At 40.9% G+C, this 17,344-nt stretch overlaps 1 protein-coding gene across 1 annotated transcript; it reads right to left on the reverse strand.

The window, feature by feature from the left end:
• Positions 1 to 10,059: 10,059 nt before the first annotated feature.
• On the reverse strand, positions 10,060 to 13,520 carry LOC123492930 (POU domain, class 3, transcription factor 1-like). The gene has a single exon (XM_045226671.1). The coding sequence runs from the start codon at positions 13,457 to 13,459 to the stop codon at positions 12,329 to 12,331; it is 1,131 nt and encodes a 376-aa protein (XP_045082606.1). The 5' UTR covers positions 13,460 to 13,520; the 3' UTR covers positions 10,060 to 12,328.
• Between the last annotated feature and the right edge of the window lie 3,824 nt (positions 13,521 to 17,344).

A 17,344-nucleotide genomic window follows, 5' to 3' on the forward strand; every position in this document is an offset into this window, starting at 1 on the left:
ACCTGTTTCCTCCAGCATCTTCACAAGGTCCTTTGCTGTTGTTCTGGGATTGATTTGCACTTTTTGCACCAAAGTACGTTCATCTCTAGGAGACAGAACGCATCTCCTTCCTGAGAGGTGTGACGGCTGCGTGGTCCCATGGTGTTTATACTTGCGTACTATTGTTTGTACAGATGAACGTGGTACCTTCAGGCGTTTGGAAATTGCTCCCAAGGATGAACCAGACTTGTGGAGGTCTACAATAATTTTTCTGACGTCTTGGCTGATTTCTTTTGATTTTCCCATGATCTCAAGCAAAGAGGCACTGAGTTTGAAGGTAGGCCTTGAAATACATCCACAGGTACACCTCCAATTGACTCAAATGATGTAAATTAGCCTATCAGAAGCTTCTAAAGCCATGACATCATTTTCTGGAATTTTTTTATTTTCACATCACCAATTTTGACTATTTTGTGTATGTCCATTACATAAAATCCAAATACAAATCCATTTAAATTACAGGTTGTAATGCAAAAAAAAAAAACGCCAAGGGGGATGAATACTTTTGCAAGGCACTGTACTATTCTCCAAACATCTAGCTGAATTAGTCAAAATGGTGGCTTTGAATGGTTCAAACTTTCCTCTAGTTGTGAATCTCTTCTTGTATCTACAGTATAGCCTGCAGGTCATAGGAAGGTTGGTAATAGCTGGGACCTCTCCTCTCAATTGTTTATCACACTGAAAGACAGCTCAGCGGTTGAAAGGGACCCCTCACAGTCATGAAGCCAGGATAGCGTCTTCTCTTCTTCTTCAAAACCCAGAGAAGATCAAAAGAGAGATGGGAGGTAGGGGGGAGAGGAAGTTTTTGAACCTGCACTTATAGCCCTCTCTCTATAGGTCTATACCTTGAGAGTTTTATGAAGGAGGAAGCATATAGCAACAGGCCAGTGGAGGCTGGTGACTTTAAAAATTGAGACAGAGATGACAAAACATGTTTCAAAAATCATCAAAGACAAATTATTTTAACCTAAAACATTTAATAAAGGCATTTATAGTAAAATATTATGGGGAATGGGAATGAGAGGGCTACTTACATAGTGTTGAGAAGGGATCACAGCAGTGATTGAATGAGGGTACGAGGCATGAGTTGAGGTGTTCAGAGGCTTGGTTTCAGTGGAGGACAGGGGTTGAGGTGTTCGGAGGCCTCAGTACAGGACAGGCTCATTATGGATTGATGTTGTTGAGAAGAGCTCAACTCTTCCACTGAGGGCAGGACAGGATTTGACTGGGAAGACAAAAAACAATAACACAACACAATTAGACAAAAGAGCTAGTCCAAGCAAGGATTCAAATCACATTGATGTGTAATAATGTGATTGTGTTTGTGTATGTGATTGCCTCTACATACAGTAATGAGAGAAGATTGACAGGGCCACAGTGCTTGGAGAGGAAACATTCAATGCGCCAGTGGATGAAAGAGCACATGAGACTTGGCTTCAGTTCATGTCAGGAGAGAATTGACACTGGTAACCTGAGTGGAGTGGTCATCACCTCTTAATCAGGGAACAGGAGGGGACTTAGATGTAAATACAAATAGCAGAGACATTCTATTACAGCAGCGTCATCATAGGTTTGGGCAACAAGTTTCTCCATGAAGTTAAACTCACACTTGTATCTCGCCCACTTGACACATCAAAGCATCCCTATTACTTCTGCAAGCTCCTTGTAGTTGCCATTGTTAGCGGAACTTTCCATCTCATTGTGCCCCCTAAAAGACAACTCTTACATGTCCAAAAATGCAGTAGAGTTGATAAGCTGCTTGAGAACATCCCTGTTTCTTCTTACCTTCTTGTTGTGTTGCACAGTTTGAATACGCATACCTTTGTCCAATACATGATCGGTGCAGCTTTTTCCCAGAAGCTTCAATCTGATGTGAGCAATGAAAGGGGTCTTCCTCAAAAAATCTGCTACATTGTCGTTAGCGTTAACCAGCCATTCTGGCAGAGAAAACTGCATTCTGGTAGCTAGCTATAAATAAATTGAATAAATTGACACAAAAATAAAGTTCTAAAACAAAGAAAACAATATATAATCTACCTCCTGTAGTTTGAAGAAACTAATTTGAATTGAATAATATCCTAAAAATGCTCAACTATCACCATTAACTATCTCAATCTCTCAATCTATCCAACAATGTCAACCAACTCACCAAGCTTCTAAATCACACATGCGTAGTACTAGATTAATTCTCTGATACTTTGATTGGATGGACAACATTTTAGTTCATACTGCAAAAGCATTGATTGGTTGGAGGACGTCCTCCGGAAGTCGTCATAATTACCATGTAGGTCTAAGGAAGGGGGTGAGGAGCACAAGCTTCTAGGTTTTGGAATTGAAGTCGATATAGCCAGAGGACAGAAAATAGCTGTCCTCCGGCTACAACAGGGTGTTAGCCTAGAGGGTGCTGTTGAGACTACTGTAGACTTTCATTGAAAAATAGTGTGTTTTAATCAGGTATTTGGTGACGTGAATATTTAGTATAGTTTTATCTAAAAAGTATTATTTTTCACTGAGTATGATGGTCCTCCCCTTCCTCCTCTGAGGACCCTCCACTGCTACAGGCCCTGCATGATAAATAACACAGCACTTTTCCTCCCTTACTCTTTCCTCCGATTCACCACTGGGTCTGTGGAGCGTTTCATATGGTAACTAGGTGTTCACTGTGTGGCCACATTGTTGCCCATCTTTCAAGTCACTCAGAGGAGAAGAAACCATGAGGTGTGAAAAAACTAGTTTTTTTGATGAAAATATGTATTATTCTATCTTTCTGCCTCCAACCCCTCCCCCCATCTTTGGATCTCAAAGTGGGAGTGCAGTATTTATTACATAAACGGCGAGAAGGGGGGAAGAGAACTGTTGGAGGATAAGAGAGAAGGGAACCCGCTGGAACGCTCACCTGCCTGGGCTAGAGGGTAGGGTTATATGCAGCATTTCACCCTCTTGTCTCTCTTCCACTCAATCTGTTAACTGTGACAAAAAAAAGCCATATTAAAACCTATGTGTTGTGATAATTGCATTGTTTGCTCTATAACCTGTTAATTCATATGCCTTGCGACCGTGATATATAGGCCTGTAAAGGCCGAGACAATAAGAAGACACAGTGGCAGAATAATTTCAACCACACCTTTGTTTTATCACAAAACCGGATAGCAACCTCAGTCCAGTGAAGTCCACAAAGCATATTGAATGTAACAGACAGTTACATGACCTACAGCATGGTCAAGCAAGTTAATGTTTCCTACATTTTCGGATCACTAAACAAATATTGATTTAGAACCACAGAGAGTTACCGCAAGCCGCAAAGAAAACAGGAGCTGCCTCCACTATTCCAGCACCATTTCAACTTCAACATTTCAACATCATCAAATTACCTCTGCTTAGTCTAAATCAGTGACAACTAAAAGATACCAAAAACTATTTAAGCTAAATTGATGTGGCTCTCCATGGTTCTGACTTCTGTGTGTGTGCGCGTGCGTGCGTGCGTGTGCATTCATGCAAGTAGAAACACATGTTGACTCAACCTACTTGTAGAGAAATGCCAATGCCATCCTCCTCTCTTTCATGTTGACGAAACAGTCTATCACTCTGTCATACAGTACACGCTTTTATTTTTAGTTGTCCTAGGCTACCTGGCTAAAATTATTGCTCGTTAGCCTAACTTCCATTCATGGGCAACATTAGCGAGTTAACATTATCCTTCTACATCTAGCTACATATTGAACTTCCATCCTCTCAGGCCAGGGGCACAACAATGTATAAATTAATGGTTGGATAGGAATCGCCGTTATAATCATTGGCCATTATGGAGAATTAAGTAGAACCACAAGTCCAAATCCCTATCTCCATCCATGGCTAATTTAGGAAAGGGACAATTTCCTAGCTAGCCACTGGAAGAAAACAACAAGATGCAACAATTCAAGTTTTTCTGTCAATGATGTATTCTCTCAATGGGATTTGATAGGAGTGATGCCAAAATCTAAGCTGGCTTCCCTTGACACTTTTTTTTGGTGCGCCAGGACCATTCATTGTTGAGCTCGCTCAGTTTAGCTCAATGCTGACTGACCAATTTTTTATACTTTTTTTTTTAAGGGAGGCCAAATGCTTGATGGCTTCCCTTGCCTTTAATGCTACGGGTGGCAACAATGTCATACTCGTTTGGACCAGACAGCATCAGATAGATGGTCTACACGTAGAGAGACAGAGGGGCACTGGTTCGCTCGCTCGGATGCGTTCTCCTGTGAGATACATTCAGCCTCTTGCGAATTGAAGGAAAATTATGAAACACAGAGACATTAACATTATTTTAATTTTAATGTTATTATTTTGTATGTTTTTTGGGTAAGCCTGGCTTCCCTTGGCATCCATGAATACATGCCACTGGCTGTTAGTGTAGTTCAGAGTGAATAATATCGAATTTACATCTAAAGTGACTGTCTTTCTGAATGATCAATTTAGCTAACTTAGTGCACCAAAGAGTCTCTACAATGGACACTTGAGCACCCCATAGTACTCTAATACCCTTTTCACACTATCATGCTGTCCCCAACCGAACTGTGCTGGCTCTGATATTTTCTTTTCACATTGTCCTTTCCAGCATGATTCCAGATATGGTGTATGCGTAACCAGGCCAAATCAGCTCGGCTCGGTTCAGCTCGGCTCAGTAATGTGAATGAATACCTGAGGGCCTTGTAGTAGTATCAACCTAGGATTTTAGCCTTCTCAGGAGCATAGGTCTTCAGCATCCTCTTAGCTACTGTATCTCCTCCTCAGCGAGTGGGGATAGAATCGCACTGAAGAGCATTATTCAAGCCCATTATTTCCATAATTGCCGGCATTGTTGGGCTTGTTTGTAATGTTGTTAATAACAGGCGACGCTGTATAATATGCTTAATGTTATTTATCTGTTGGCAGATAGATGCGGCTAATCCTCATTCATTTGCTGCGGATCAATGCAAATCCTCTAGTGCGAGCAAAATCCCCCCCTGAGCCGCTGGTTTCTAATGTATTTTTCCACCATTAACCAGCTTTAATCCCTGCTAATCATCGCTAATCCACATCTCCTGTGTTTGATGATACTTCCCTGATGAAGGGGCTAGGCAGGCAGACAGGCAGGAAGGCATCTGTGTGCTGTGTTCAAACGCCCAGTGCTGGCTTCAGCACCACTCTCGAAATGGTGCTTGGCACCAGTCAGTCTGTACTGTATGTTATGGGAGGGAGAGAGATAAAAGGGAGAGAATGGGCCTGGTCCTATATATATTTGTCCTATGGTCATTGTCAAACAGATCTGGGACCAGGCTAGGAGAGATAGGTAACTTCTGACTTTCCTAATGAGCCAAAATGGTGGTGACTATAGTACGACCCAAACAGCTAACTACTCCACAATTTCTACTAGCCCGGATAACATTCAACCAAGCCAAAGGTCCAAAATCTGTGCAATATGAAATGTTATGAAAATATGAAATGTTACTCGGCTGGTGGGCTAGTTTGGCACGTCTTCCACTAACCCGGTCTGAAAAGTACCAGGCACATTAAACTTTCAAATAGAAGTTTATCAGATGTTTTCACACCTCTATAAAGTAGTCTAATGTCAAGATGAAACCACGTCCCACGACATCTGAAAACATCTGACAAACTGTCATATATGAGTGAAATGTCTCTTTAATTTCCTTCCACTGGACACACCACCATCATTGACCTAAGTTTTATTTTATTTGTTTCGTTGTTACGTAAGGTTAGGCTGCTTCCCAAATGGTACACTATTCCCTATGTAGTGTATTACTTACCATAGGGCTGTGGTCAAAAGTAGTGCACCATCCTGTGCCATGCCACACAGCAGAGCTAAATAGCAAATGGGGAACTATTGAAAGGCAATTAGTCATATTATGTCATCGTTGACCTTCCTACTGCATCAGCTGTGGGCTGATTTAAATTCCACTTCCTGGGTCCACACAACTACACTTAAGTACGGGCCTATGTGGCATTACTGATAGTGCATCTCATTTAGTTCAGGTCCAGCATGTTCAGCATGCACTTTAGCCATATGGACAGATGACGATGTTCCAAAGGTCGTACTGTGTTTGTTGTATGCATAATACACTTTCTCTGTTAGCATCAGTTGAAGCCGGCTTATTGGATGACAACTGATGGTGGAGTTTGATCATCATCCAGGCTGTGCTTCATGATTTTTGTGGGGATTTTGAAACTCATATTCCAGTACAAAAGTATGATCATTATTGCCTGATTTGATTTAGGTCCAAAGGTGGCACCATTTTAAGTTCCCCACCAGATAATGAGTGATGCTGGCGGGAGAGTTCTCTAAGGACATAGGGAAGGCTGTGTCAGACCAGTAGTACATCATAACCATTATTCTGCAGTTAAACTATTTGTACAGGTCTGAAACTAATAACTCACAAATCACAGGTGTCTAGTGTGGATCCAATGTGGATATTTGATTCAGACAGGCCGTTTAGTTGGGTTTTGAGCACATACAGTGTCCCAAAAGGCACCCTATTCCTTAAATAGTGCACTGCATTTCACCAGAGCTGGTTGAAAGGATTGCACTTTATAGGGAATAGGATGCCATTTGGGATGTACATATAATCTTCTGTTACAGAACCACTTCAGGAGATGAGATGTTTATGACCTATCAGTCACATGCTGATTATAGATTTCTATAAAAGCTGTTTTAATTTATCTTGTTGTGTGCCATGTACACTATATATACAAAAGTATGTGGACACCCCTTAAATTAGTGGATTTGGCTATTTCAGCCACACCCGTTGCTGACAGGTGTATAAAAACGAGCACACAGCCATGCAATCTCCATAGACATACATTGGCAGTAGAATGGCCTTACTGAAGAGCTCAGTGACTTTCAACGTGGCACCGTCATAGGATGCCACCTTTCCAACAAGGCAGTTCGTCAAATTTCTGCCCTGCTAGAGCTGCCCCGGTTAACTGTAAGTGCTGTTATTGTGAAGTGGAGCAACAACGGCTCAGTCGTGAAGTGGTAGGCCACACAAGCTCACAGAACGGGACCGCCAAGTGGTGAAGAGCGTTGCAACACTCACTTCCGAGTTCCAAACTGCCTCTGGAAGCAACGTCAGCACAAGAACTGTTCATCGGGAGCTTCATTAAATGGTTTTCCATGGCTGAGCAGCCGCACACAAGCCTAAGATCACCATGTGCAATGCCAAGCGTCGGCTGGAGTGGTGTAAAGCTTGTCGCCATTGGACTCTGGAGCAGTGGAAACGCGTTCTCTGGAGTGATGAATCACGCTTCACCATCTAGCAGTCCGACTGACTAATCTGGGTTTGGCGGATGCCAGCAGAACGCTACCTGCCCCAACGCGTAGTGCCAACTGTAAAGTTTGGTGGAGGAGGAATAATGGTCTGGGGCTGTTTTTCATGGTTCTGGCTAGGCCCCTTAGTTCCAGTGAAGGGAAATCTTAACCCTACAGCATACAATGACATTCTAGATGATTCTGAGCTTCCAACTTTGTGGCAACAGTTTGGGGAAGGCCCTTTCCTGTTTCATCATGACAAAGCGAGGTCCATACAGAAATGGTTTGTCGAGATCGGTGTGGAAGAATTTGACTGGCCTGCACAGAGCCCTGACCTCAACCCCATCTAACAACTTTGGGATGAATTGGAACGCCGACTGCAAGCCAGGCCTAATCGCCCAACATCAGTGTCCGACCTCACTTATGCTCTTGTAGCTGAATGGAAGCAAGTCCCTGCAGTAATGTTCCAACATCTAGTGGAAAGCCTTCCCAGAAGAGTGGAGGCTGTTATAGCAGCAAAGGGGGGACCAACTCCATATTAATGCCCATGATTTTGGAATGAGATGTTTGATGTTTTGGTAATGTAGTGTATAAACCCTGCCAAATATGATGCCGATCACAGGAGGTTGGTGGCACCTTAATTGGGGAGGACTATCTCGTGGTAATGGCTGGAGCGAAATTTGTGAAATGGTATTCCATTTGCTCCGTTCCAGACATTATTATGATATAATATTGTGTATTATTATTCCAATACATTTGAAACAAGTTGCTCAGTGACTCGCCTGATCTCTTACAGTTGTAGGAACACAGTTGTACCATTTGGGGGCGCTTGAGACTCGCTGTTCTCTTCAAAATGCTTCACAATCATCAAGCCTAATTTGGGCTCATTTACAACAGTTTGAGCTGACACTTCTCAAGGCCTACAGTGTCTTATATTTATTCGTATGTGAAGTTATGTTATAGGGACTTTTTGATTATTACAGTTTTAATCAGGTAAATTCGCTGTAACCCAAGTTAATAGGATATGTTTGATAGGCCTATGTGTGCGTCAAATTGATCAGATTTTTATTAATCTCCAATATACTATTTATTATTGAATGATAGAATCCAAGCGCTCTTGTGACTTTACAAGGATTGCCTAAAGATCATTAGCTACGTTTGGATGACTGAATTACGTGGAAATGTCAATATGCATAATCGCTTGGCATTATATTATGGTATCAAAGAGTGGGAGGGAAACAAAAGGATATCCTTGATGTCATGTGTATAAAAGGAAATTATATAGGCCCACCAACAGAGAGAGAGTGAATCTTATATTCTCAGGTTTTCTATCTGAAGGCCAACTTTTAGCGTCTCTGAACATCACTTCAAGAATTCCTATCTGACAAAAAGTTTGTCTTCACTCAAGTTTATATCGATTGGTAACCTATGGGCTACTCAAAGGAAGTGTTCTCACTTTTGTTAGGGTTTATTCAAATAACTCATGTAAATGATCCTACTCGGTTTTATTGAAGGCTATAATTTATTTTTCAATCCATTGCATTTGTTTATTAGATGCATTGTTAAAAAATTGGTTAGGATTGGGCTAAAGTAAAACAGGCTTAGTGTAATGTAGAATAAATCACAGAAGACGTGATTTCTTGTTGTGCTAATGTCAAATATGGACACCACAGATGTACAGTATCTTGATTAAGATCTAGAGCTATAACTGAACAGATAGGCTAAACATCATAATAATACTTCGCGCTAAATTCATATAGTTTGATGTTAAACGTTTCCTTGAACTTTTGACTAACTCAGAAATATTGGATCAGTTTGACTGTTATTACAGTCAATTGTTGTTGACTTCTCTGTAATTTGCGCCATTGAAACTGGTGAGATGCAAAGAAATTGGCGAATGAGTTGCAATATTAGGCCTACATTTACTGAATCAGAACCGCTTGTCATCTAACATGTTCCCCGTAGCCGAATGTCCACCCACATCTTGTTTTCTTCCCAGAAAGCAAAGCTGCGTCATCTTTATCTGTTTAATATGAATATCAAAACATAATACAAACTAATTGTGTGTCCAGATTGATAATTATTCTTACATGGCTATCGGTAGGCCTACGTTCGCTGTAGCCTATAGCAGCACATAGCCTACTGTGCGTGTTGTAATGGAGCTGGTGTGTTTGTGTGATCCAAATGGTAGCTAGCCTATTTCTTTGCATTTTGATCTAATTCAACATAGCCTATTACAGCCCATTTAATAACATCAGCGAGATGTTTAAAACTAAAAACATATTTGTATTATAGCCTACACTTATTCTGAACACTTGGAGAGGTGTATGTGGCCTTGGACTGTACTTCATAGGCCTACTTAATATTCTAATGACCCATAATTTGGTCATGATTAGTATGATTATAGACACTCAGAAATCCCTCGCAGGCACTTTATTAGTTCTCAAAGCAGAAGTTTAAGATACAAGACACGGTGTGTATTTATTTTAGGACAGATTTTACAAGTACCTCAACACTGTAGGCTGCTAGTTTTAAATAAGATTACAATCGGCATGTTGGTGCGCACCAAGAGCAAGTCTGATACATTGCTGCTATGTAGCTTACTATTATTTACCTGGCAATACATTGTTATTACCATATCACATTATTAACTAATAATAATAATAATAATAATAATAATAATAATAATAATAATAATAATAATAATAATGGGTACATCAGTCAGTAAATAGACACTATTTTCGTAATAATATTGCACAATTTAATACTGCGATTACACAAAGATGTGAACAACGTCAGGGATTGTGTGGACTTGATGCGGATATGAATGCCTGAGGTAAACATACTGTTGTGTCTATTCCCTTTAAAACAGCACATGTACACAGCGTCTGATTTAAATGAATCCCAATTACATAACGGAATACTGGTTTAAACTGAACACATGTTGTAGTCAACACTTTCTGACGGCTTAAATCAGAGTGGTTAAGCACAACACACTATCTTAGTGCATTGCATTTTTGTTTACAACATACATTTGTATCTTTTTTTTCTCATCTGGTGGTTTCACAATAGTTAGCAACAAAGGAAAACTGTTTGGTTCCTTAATGAAGACAAAATACATTTTCTTGTATATACGTTTTATGTAAGTAATAAAATATTACTATAACATAAACAGGAGAAATGTGACTTTGCTGTCTACATTTAGCAATCAACATACAACCAATGAAGTAAACAAAACATATTGAAATCCACTGCAACATAACCATTAACAGAGCCAAACAAAAAGCTCCAAACACATTTAGGAAATAAATATATATATAAATGGTCAGATTCATAAATGAAATCATATTATAATATCTTCTTGGAATTAGTACGTGTACAAAACTGCCCGAAAAAAAAACAAACATTGTATCTCAGGACAAATACATGTTTACATATTCGACATATTTACACATTGGAAATAATCATGGCAACATTTTCTTTCAAATCTTTTTTTGAAGAAAGTTGTTTCCCGCTGTATCGAATAGCACTGTCTGCAGTATGCGTTTGTACTCTAGGATACTGTCTATCAGAATGTACCAGACCCTTGAGAAATGACACACAACGCACGAGTAGGCTAGTTAATCTGTTTTTCCTTTCTTCTCCATATCAGAAAAAAATACATATATCTAAAACAGGTCCCTTCATCACTTTTCATTAGATAATTTTCTGAATTTCTCCGTATATAGTGGTTATAATACAATAATAGGAATGGTATAAATTAATGGGGTGTAGCATAGGCTACCTTTCAAATCAATATAGAAGGTACAGAATTCGAGTTCTACTTTTTATTATGATATAAAGAATGAGAACAGTGTGAGACTTCGACCGGGGGCACTGAAGTTACCTGAGAATATCACTTTCATTTCGTATTAAACCAATCTCTTTCTAAAGGTGTGGTTGGAATAGCTTGGCAGTTAGCAATGCAAGTTGCTGACAGCGCCCTGGAGTGATTTTAAGAACCTGTAAACATGAAAATAGTGAGTAAAGGCCTACTTCCAAACAAATCCTGAAAACAAAACTAATATAAAATTGCAATGATAATTTCAACGAAAGAATAAGTGCTCCATACAAAAGGAAAATAATAATCCAAATAAATACCAAAAACCGACAAGAAACATACAGTAATAATCCATATTGCCCTTTTTAGCGTCTGTTGCTATCTGCAAATTTCGACGTAGTCAGCTACAAAGCATACATTTTTTAAGGCTGCCAGAAGTGAGCTGTCCTGTTGCATTCGTCAATTTTGAAATGCATCTGACATTTAAGTGTGGGGATTTTTGTCATCAACGGGTGCCATAATTTCCATCATCTTTTCACAAACTTCTCTGACCAGATGACGTAGTGTCAACAGTAGGAGTAAGGGAGGCGTTTTTGATGAGTTACAGTACACTAATCAAATGAGAGAAACAATAAAAACAGTATTCAGAACAGAAGAGACACTGAAGTTAAAATATTCCAAACAAATCAAACATCACAATTAATAGAACAAAGATAAAGAATAAGCTAATAATTAGAAATATTGGTTAATCGGTTTTAAGCCTGAAAAGCAAAATGTTCATTGTGTGTGTCTCCTTTGTTGATAATTTTCAGGCAACTGTGGTGAGCGCCATCAGTTCAAGACACCACTTGCAACATTTAATCGTTTCCCTTTGAACAGCCACGAAACATCGAATTTACTTTATCGCCTCCATAGAATTTAGGTAAATAAAGATATTTGTTTCATTTAAAATGCGCACGAAATCAATTCAGTAATAGTGTATGTTTTTCTTTTCAACCATTTTCCATTCTACCTATTTGTTGTTGTAACACAAGCTCCGGTTACTGTGACAAAACTCATCTGTCTGTCCAACTTTGCCATGTCTCTGTTCTCTCTCAGTAAAACAAAATGAAATACTGAAAACTCCATAGTCCTTTCCCTTTTTTTTCTTGTTTCCCCCGAAATTGTAGGATTGTTCATGAAAACAGTCACTGCGCAGGACTCTGTAATGTGTGGTGAAGAGGGGGGGTCTCCGCTTGAGAATATACGTCCTCCATATTCGGATGAGGTACCCCTATCGGCGTCATTCTTTTCTCTTTTTGTCTTCTGTTGCAAAACCAAACACGGACAACCTCTTTTTCCAATTGAAGAGAGCCGGCTAAACTGGTGATTTCATGTGCGGAAGGCTTGGGGCATTTTAAGAAATGATTTTCCAGCGCCCCTTTCACCCCAACTTCAATCGAGGTCCTCTTCTTTCGTTTCCTGCCCTGCGCAGCAATCTTGTCCAAATTGGTGGGACTGCCGGTGTTTGAGTCTGTCTCCTCCAGCCACTTGTTTAGCAGTGGCTTAAGTTTGCACATGTTCTTGAAGCTGAGCTGCAGTGCCTCGAACCTGCAGATAGTGGTCTGAGAAAAGACATTTCCGTACAGGGTGCCCAAGGCCAAGCCCACGTCCGCCTGTGTAAAGCCCAGTTTGATCCTTCGCTGCTTGAACTGCTTGGCGAACTGCTCCAGGTCGTCGGAGCTGGGCGCATCCTCATCTGAGTGGTCCTGGTGGTGGCTGAACGCCTGCTGGGGGGACTCCATCTGGTTGTCATGGCTACCTGTTTCGTCGTGGAGCGGGTCCCGCATGCCGTGGTGCAGAGAGGCGGGCTGGGGACTCAGCATGGCGTTGAGGTTCGTGTATCCAGGCTGCGAGTAGACTAGCGACTGGTGCCCGTTGGAGGCAGGGGACAGCGGGGACAAGTGGTGCGTCGTGGTCGGCGCCCACGACCCATGGTGGCTACTCTGCGTCTGCTGGTGCACCAGGTGAGATCTATGGTGGAAGCCGCTGCTCAGGTCCTCTCGGCTCGCCTGAACGCTGGCTTTGTTGTGCTCCTGTTGCCCGATATGGGTACCGCTGGTCCAGTCGGTGTTGGAGGTGGGCAGCCACTGGTGGTGCGTCAGGCTCATCGGATGTCCCGTGTTGGTCGCCGCTAGCCCTTGCAAGTATTCGTGGTGCATCATTTTCTGCACCTCTCTGTAGGTCGTCCCCTGGTGCATCCTGTCCGAATCCGGATGCATGAGCGGGTTAGACGGTAAGGAGTTATTCCGCGGAATATACTGAGCTGTTGTAGCCATGGCTCCGACTTCGAAAACTGACGAGTACTTCGGAGGTCTGGAGGCTTTAGAGCTAAAAACGCAACAACCTGCTCTGGGAGGTCTTGGGGAAGAGCTAAGACACGCCTCCTCTTCGCTTGTATTGGCTCCTTACCGATTCAAGCCCACCAGAGGCATAGCCTACGTTGCTGAGCGCAATTGACGCACATAACAAATAGGGCTGTGTTTCACATATACTATATAGAAACATGTTCATTCTATATATTACATTTATATTTTAGGCTTTTGGTAACTTTACAGTCTCTGAATATGACCTAGGTTTCTGTTATCCCTCTCTCGTGGACTGCTTGTTTGCATGTCGCGGGCGCTCATATCCCAGTTACTCGCAATTGGTCGCCCCTTTCTCATTTTTTCATCCATCCTCTCTCTCCAAGCCAGGGCGGAGAGGGTTGGAAAACAGTATGAAATGATTGGGTTTCGTTGGGTTCGTTCGGCTTGTTTTGCAAATAACCACGTGGGGGAGTACGGGGATCTTTTTGATGGGGTGACAAAATCCCCCCTCCACCTTGATATCCTTTTAGTCAGTGATGACTAACTGGAGCGCTCCCTATTTAAGTAGATTAGTATTCTTATAGTGTGGTGTTTCAGAATTACAATCACCCACAAAAAGAGATGCATGTAAATAAGCACTGTGTGATGTAGATATTTCTATGAATATGGTGAGAATGTGTGACAAATCTCAATGCGTTTCTTTTAATAATAAATGCTACCCTTTAATCATTTATCCCAATTGTTTATAGCATTTCCAATGTTACCCACTTAGAAAAAAAGGTGTTGGATAGAACCAAAAAGGGTTATATTACTTGCTTCATATATGGCACCACTAAAGGTTCTGTATATAACACTTTTGAAGGGTTCTTTGATCAGAACACCAGGGGTTCTTCTTCACTGAACCAAAATTGGTTCCATATAGAACCCTTGGGTTCCATATAGGGTTCAATATGAAACCAATTTCGGTTCTATATAGAACCTTAAGGGTGCCATATATGAAGCAAGCATAGAACCCTTTCTGGTTCTATCCAGAACCTTTTTTTCTAACAGTGTATAATCTCCTCATCAACACTTATCATTAGGCTTCTCTCTTCCTCTTTCTCTTTCTTTCTTCCTCTTTCTCTTACTTTCTGTCTGTCTGTCTGTCTCTCTCTCTCTCTCTCTCTCTCTCTCTCTCTCTCTCTCTCTCTCTCTGTCTCTCTCTCTGTCTCTCTTTCTGTCTCTCTCTCTGTCTCTCTCTCTGTCTCTCTGTCTCTCTCTCTCTCTCTCTCTCTCTCTCTCTCTCTCTCTCTCTCTCTCTCTCTCTCTCTCTCTCTCTCTCTCTCTCACACACACGTGCACTTATAATTTTGTCATTGGACAGGGCTTTGGAAAATTGTAACATGAATCTGCTAATTTTAGTATTATGCAAAATTAATAAGGGCATAGATAATAATGTGTTTAAGGATTCAAATTGTGGTTGTAAGTGTAGCTGCAAGTCGCTCTGAATAAGAGCGTATGCCAAATGACTAAAATGTCAAAACTGTATAAGAGTACTACTATAAGAGTACCTTCTTAAAAAGTGATGGTTGTCAAATAAGATTATCTCCAAATATCACGTTAAATTTTACCACCCGTGAAAATGTGGACCTATATGCAAAGCTCATGAAAAGCAGAAGGTATTTTATACCATTTTCTCTCGAAGCATTTTACTAAACAGCAACTTAGAGAGAAAATCCTGTGTTTCTCCCTCCTGGCTTCTTCCACACTCCTCTCCCGGTTGATCTGATTATTTTTCCCTTCACGTTTTGTCCCAATAGCAAATTACCAATTCTATGAATTGCAAAGCAGCCTCGGAGACGCTGAGGGGTAGAGAGGGGGGAGATGCGAAGATTGAAAGGGATCTTTGCAAACACAATCACGTTCTTAAATGGAAATGCGGGGCTTTAAACAAATCTTACATCTCTCCGGTTCCAGTCGCCTAAAACTCTGCAATCAGGCGCATGTTCCACTCCTAAAACCGAAGCTTTTTGGAAGCTTTTTCAGGCATCACTCTTTATTTTAATTATTTACCTGAATGCATTATTTTTTATATCTCACGCGCGTGTTTATGTTGTTCTCTTCTCTCACATGACAGTGCTCTCTGTTTGTAGGCTACAGTGGGACGCACTGTAATATTTATTCATTTTAATCCCTGGACTAGAGCACGATTTAACGGTAAGTTTGCTCTCTTTTCTGCTGCGTGTGTCCTTGCTTCACTCTGGCACGACACGACAGTGAAGAATATAGTGCGTGGATAAGATGTTCTTGGGGTCACAGGTGCTCGTCATCATCTATTGAAAGGCGTGGTTTTGCCCAACCAACCTTTATATATTTATTTTGGATTGACTAAGGGGAGACAATTCCCAAGAGTTGGTCAGGTGTAATTTAGAAATCATTAAAAAGTTACAGAGGAACTTCTGGAATTTTAATTTCATCATGTACAAAATATTCTGTGAAATATTTAAGGATGTATTCAAATAGAAGGATGCAACATTAGTTGTTATCGAAATGTCTATTTTCATTAATAACATAATAATACCAGTGTTACAGCTCAGTGACTGATTAATATGTCAAATAAAGCCATTATCATTGTTTGCTACCTTGAATTTGATAATATACCAAATAACAGGTAGGCCTAATAAACAAATCTAATTGGCTTGTAAACACAACCTTTTCAAATTATTCAATATGCAAATAATTTAAATATCAAAACGCGTTGTGTGTTGCTTTGATACATTCAGTAACCTAATACAACATTTCTACTTGAGTAAAATAGTTTATATTAATCTGAATATCACTTGACGGCCTTTGCATGTTGATTTTTAAGATGTGAAGTCAAGGCCGAACATTTTGTAAGGACTTTTAAGATCCCTGAACCCTTGGAGACCACTCTGTCGGGTTGTGACTGCTGCGGGAGAGTCAGTTCCATGCCTCAGTTAATGAAGATGCGTTACCATTCAGCCATTCTTGTCTCCAAGTCTATAAAAAGTCATTTCTGCCGGGGAAGCGGTGCTGCCGGGGCACACAGACCAACTCTTGTGCTTTGCAAGCCAGCTCGAGGAACTGTGGAAAAAAAGATCCAGATGCTCGCCCCTCTCTTTGTGAAGAATATGGCCTTGTGTGGAACTAGGTGAATTTTTGCTAAGACGCACGAGGTTGCTATGGAAAGAGCGTTGAAAGGGATGACACGCATTTTACTGCTGATGAATGATATGCGGTACAGGAAAAGGCAAAAAAAAAAAAAAGGTCACGATATGATGAATTCATAAAAAAGACAGTGGAACACACAATTATGGGGTTTCAGTAGCTGGCTAGTGCGTATGAGGCATGGTGATGCGAGTTGAGGAAGCCCGGGTGACCCTGTCCCAAAATAATAGTCTCAATTTTCAACAGTCTGCCTTGTGTCACATTGAACCCTTTCTAAACATCCTACCCGACCCCTTTTCTTGCACGGCTCTTTTTTATAGTCCGGTCACGTCCAAGTGCACTAGCCTATGCAGAAATGTGCACACATCTAGTATTCATTGTGGTTGGCTAACTCTATGGTGAAGCAATGGACTTATGCTATAGCCTATTTGGGCTATGAACATTTATCAAAATAAGATAGACAATCTCTCTGTATAAAATAGGATGCAAGTGCATGTGTATCTTGGCAGTAGGCTGTAGCATTTCGTTTCTGCACTGTCTACAATAAATTCACCATAATGATTTCCAATTACGCGTGTGTTCATGAAGTACAACAATGTCGTCGTGTGATGTTTTGTGCCCACTGGACTTGTATCAGGTCTTTCAAAAAATATTTTTCCCTTATAGTACGCCTCGCGCTTGCTGCCA

The sequence above is a fragment of the Coregonus clupeaformis genome, chromosome 17 (genome assembly GCF_020615455.1).
Source record: "Coregonus clupeaformis isolate EN_2021a chromosome 17, ASM2061545v1, whole genome shotgun sequence".
Taxonomy (NCBI): domain Eukaryota; kingdom Metazoa; phylum Chordata; class Actinopteri; order Salmoniformes; family Salmonidae; genus Coregonus; species Coregonus clupeaformis.

Bases quoted from the DNA above. Each gene is read 5' to 3' on its own strand.
- LOC123492930 (XM_045226671.1), bottom strand. From the start codon at position 13,459: ATGGCTACAACAGCTCAGTATATTCCGCGGAATAACTCCTTACCGTCT.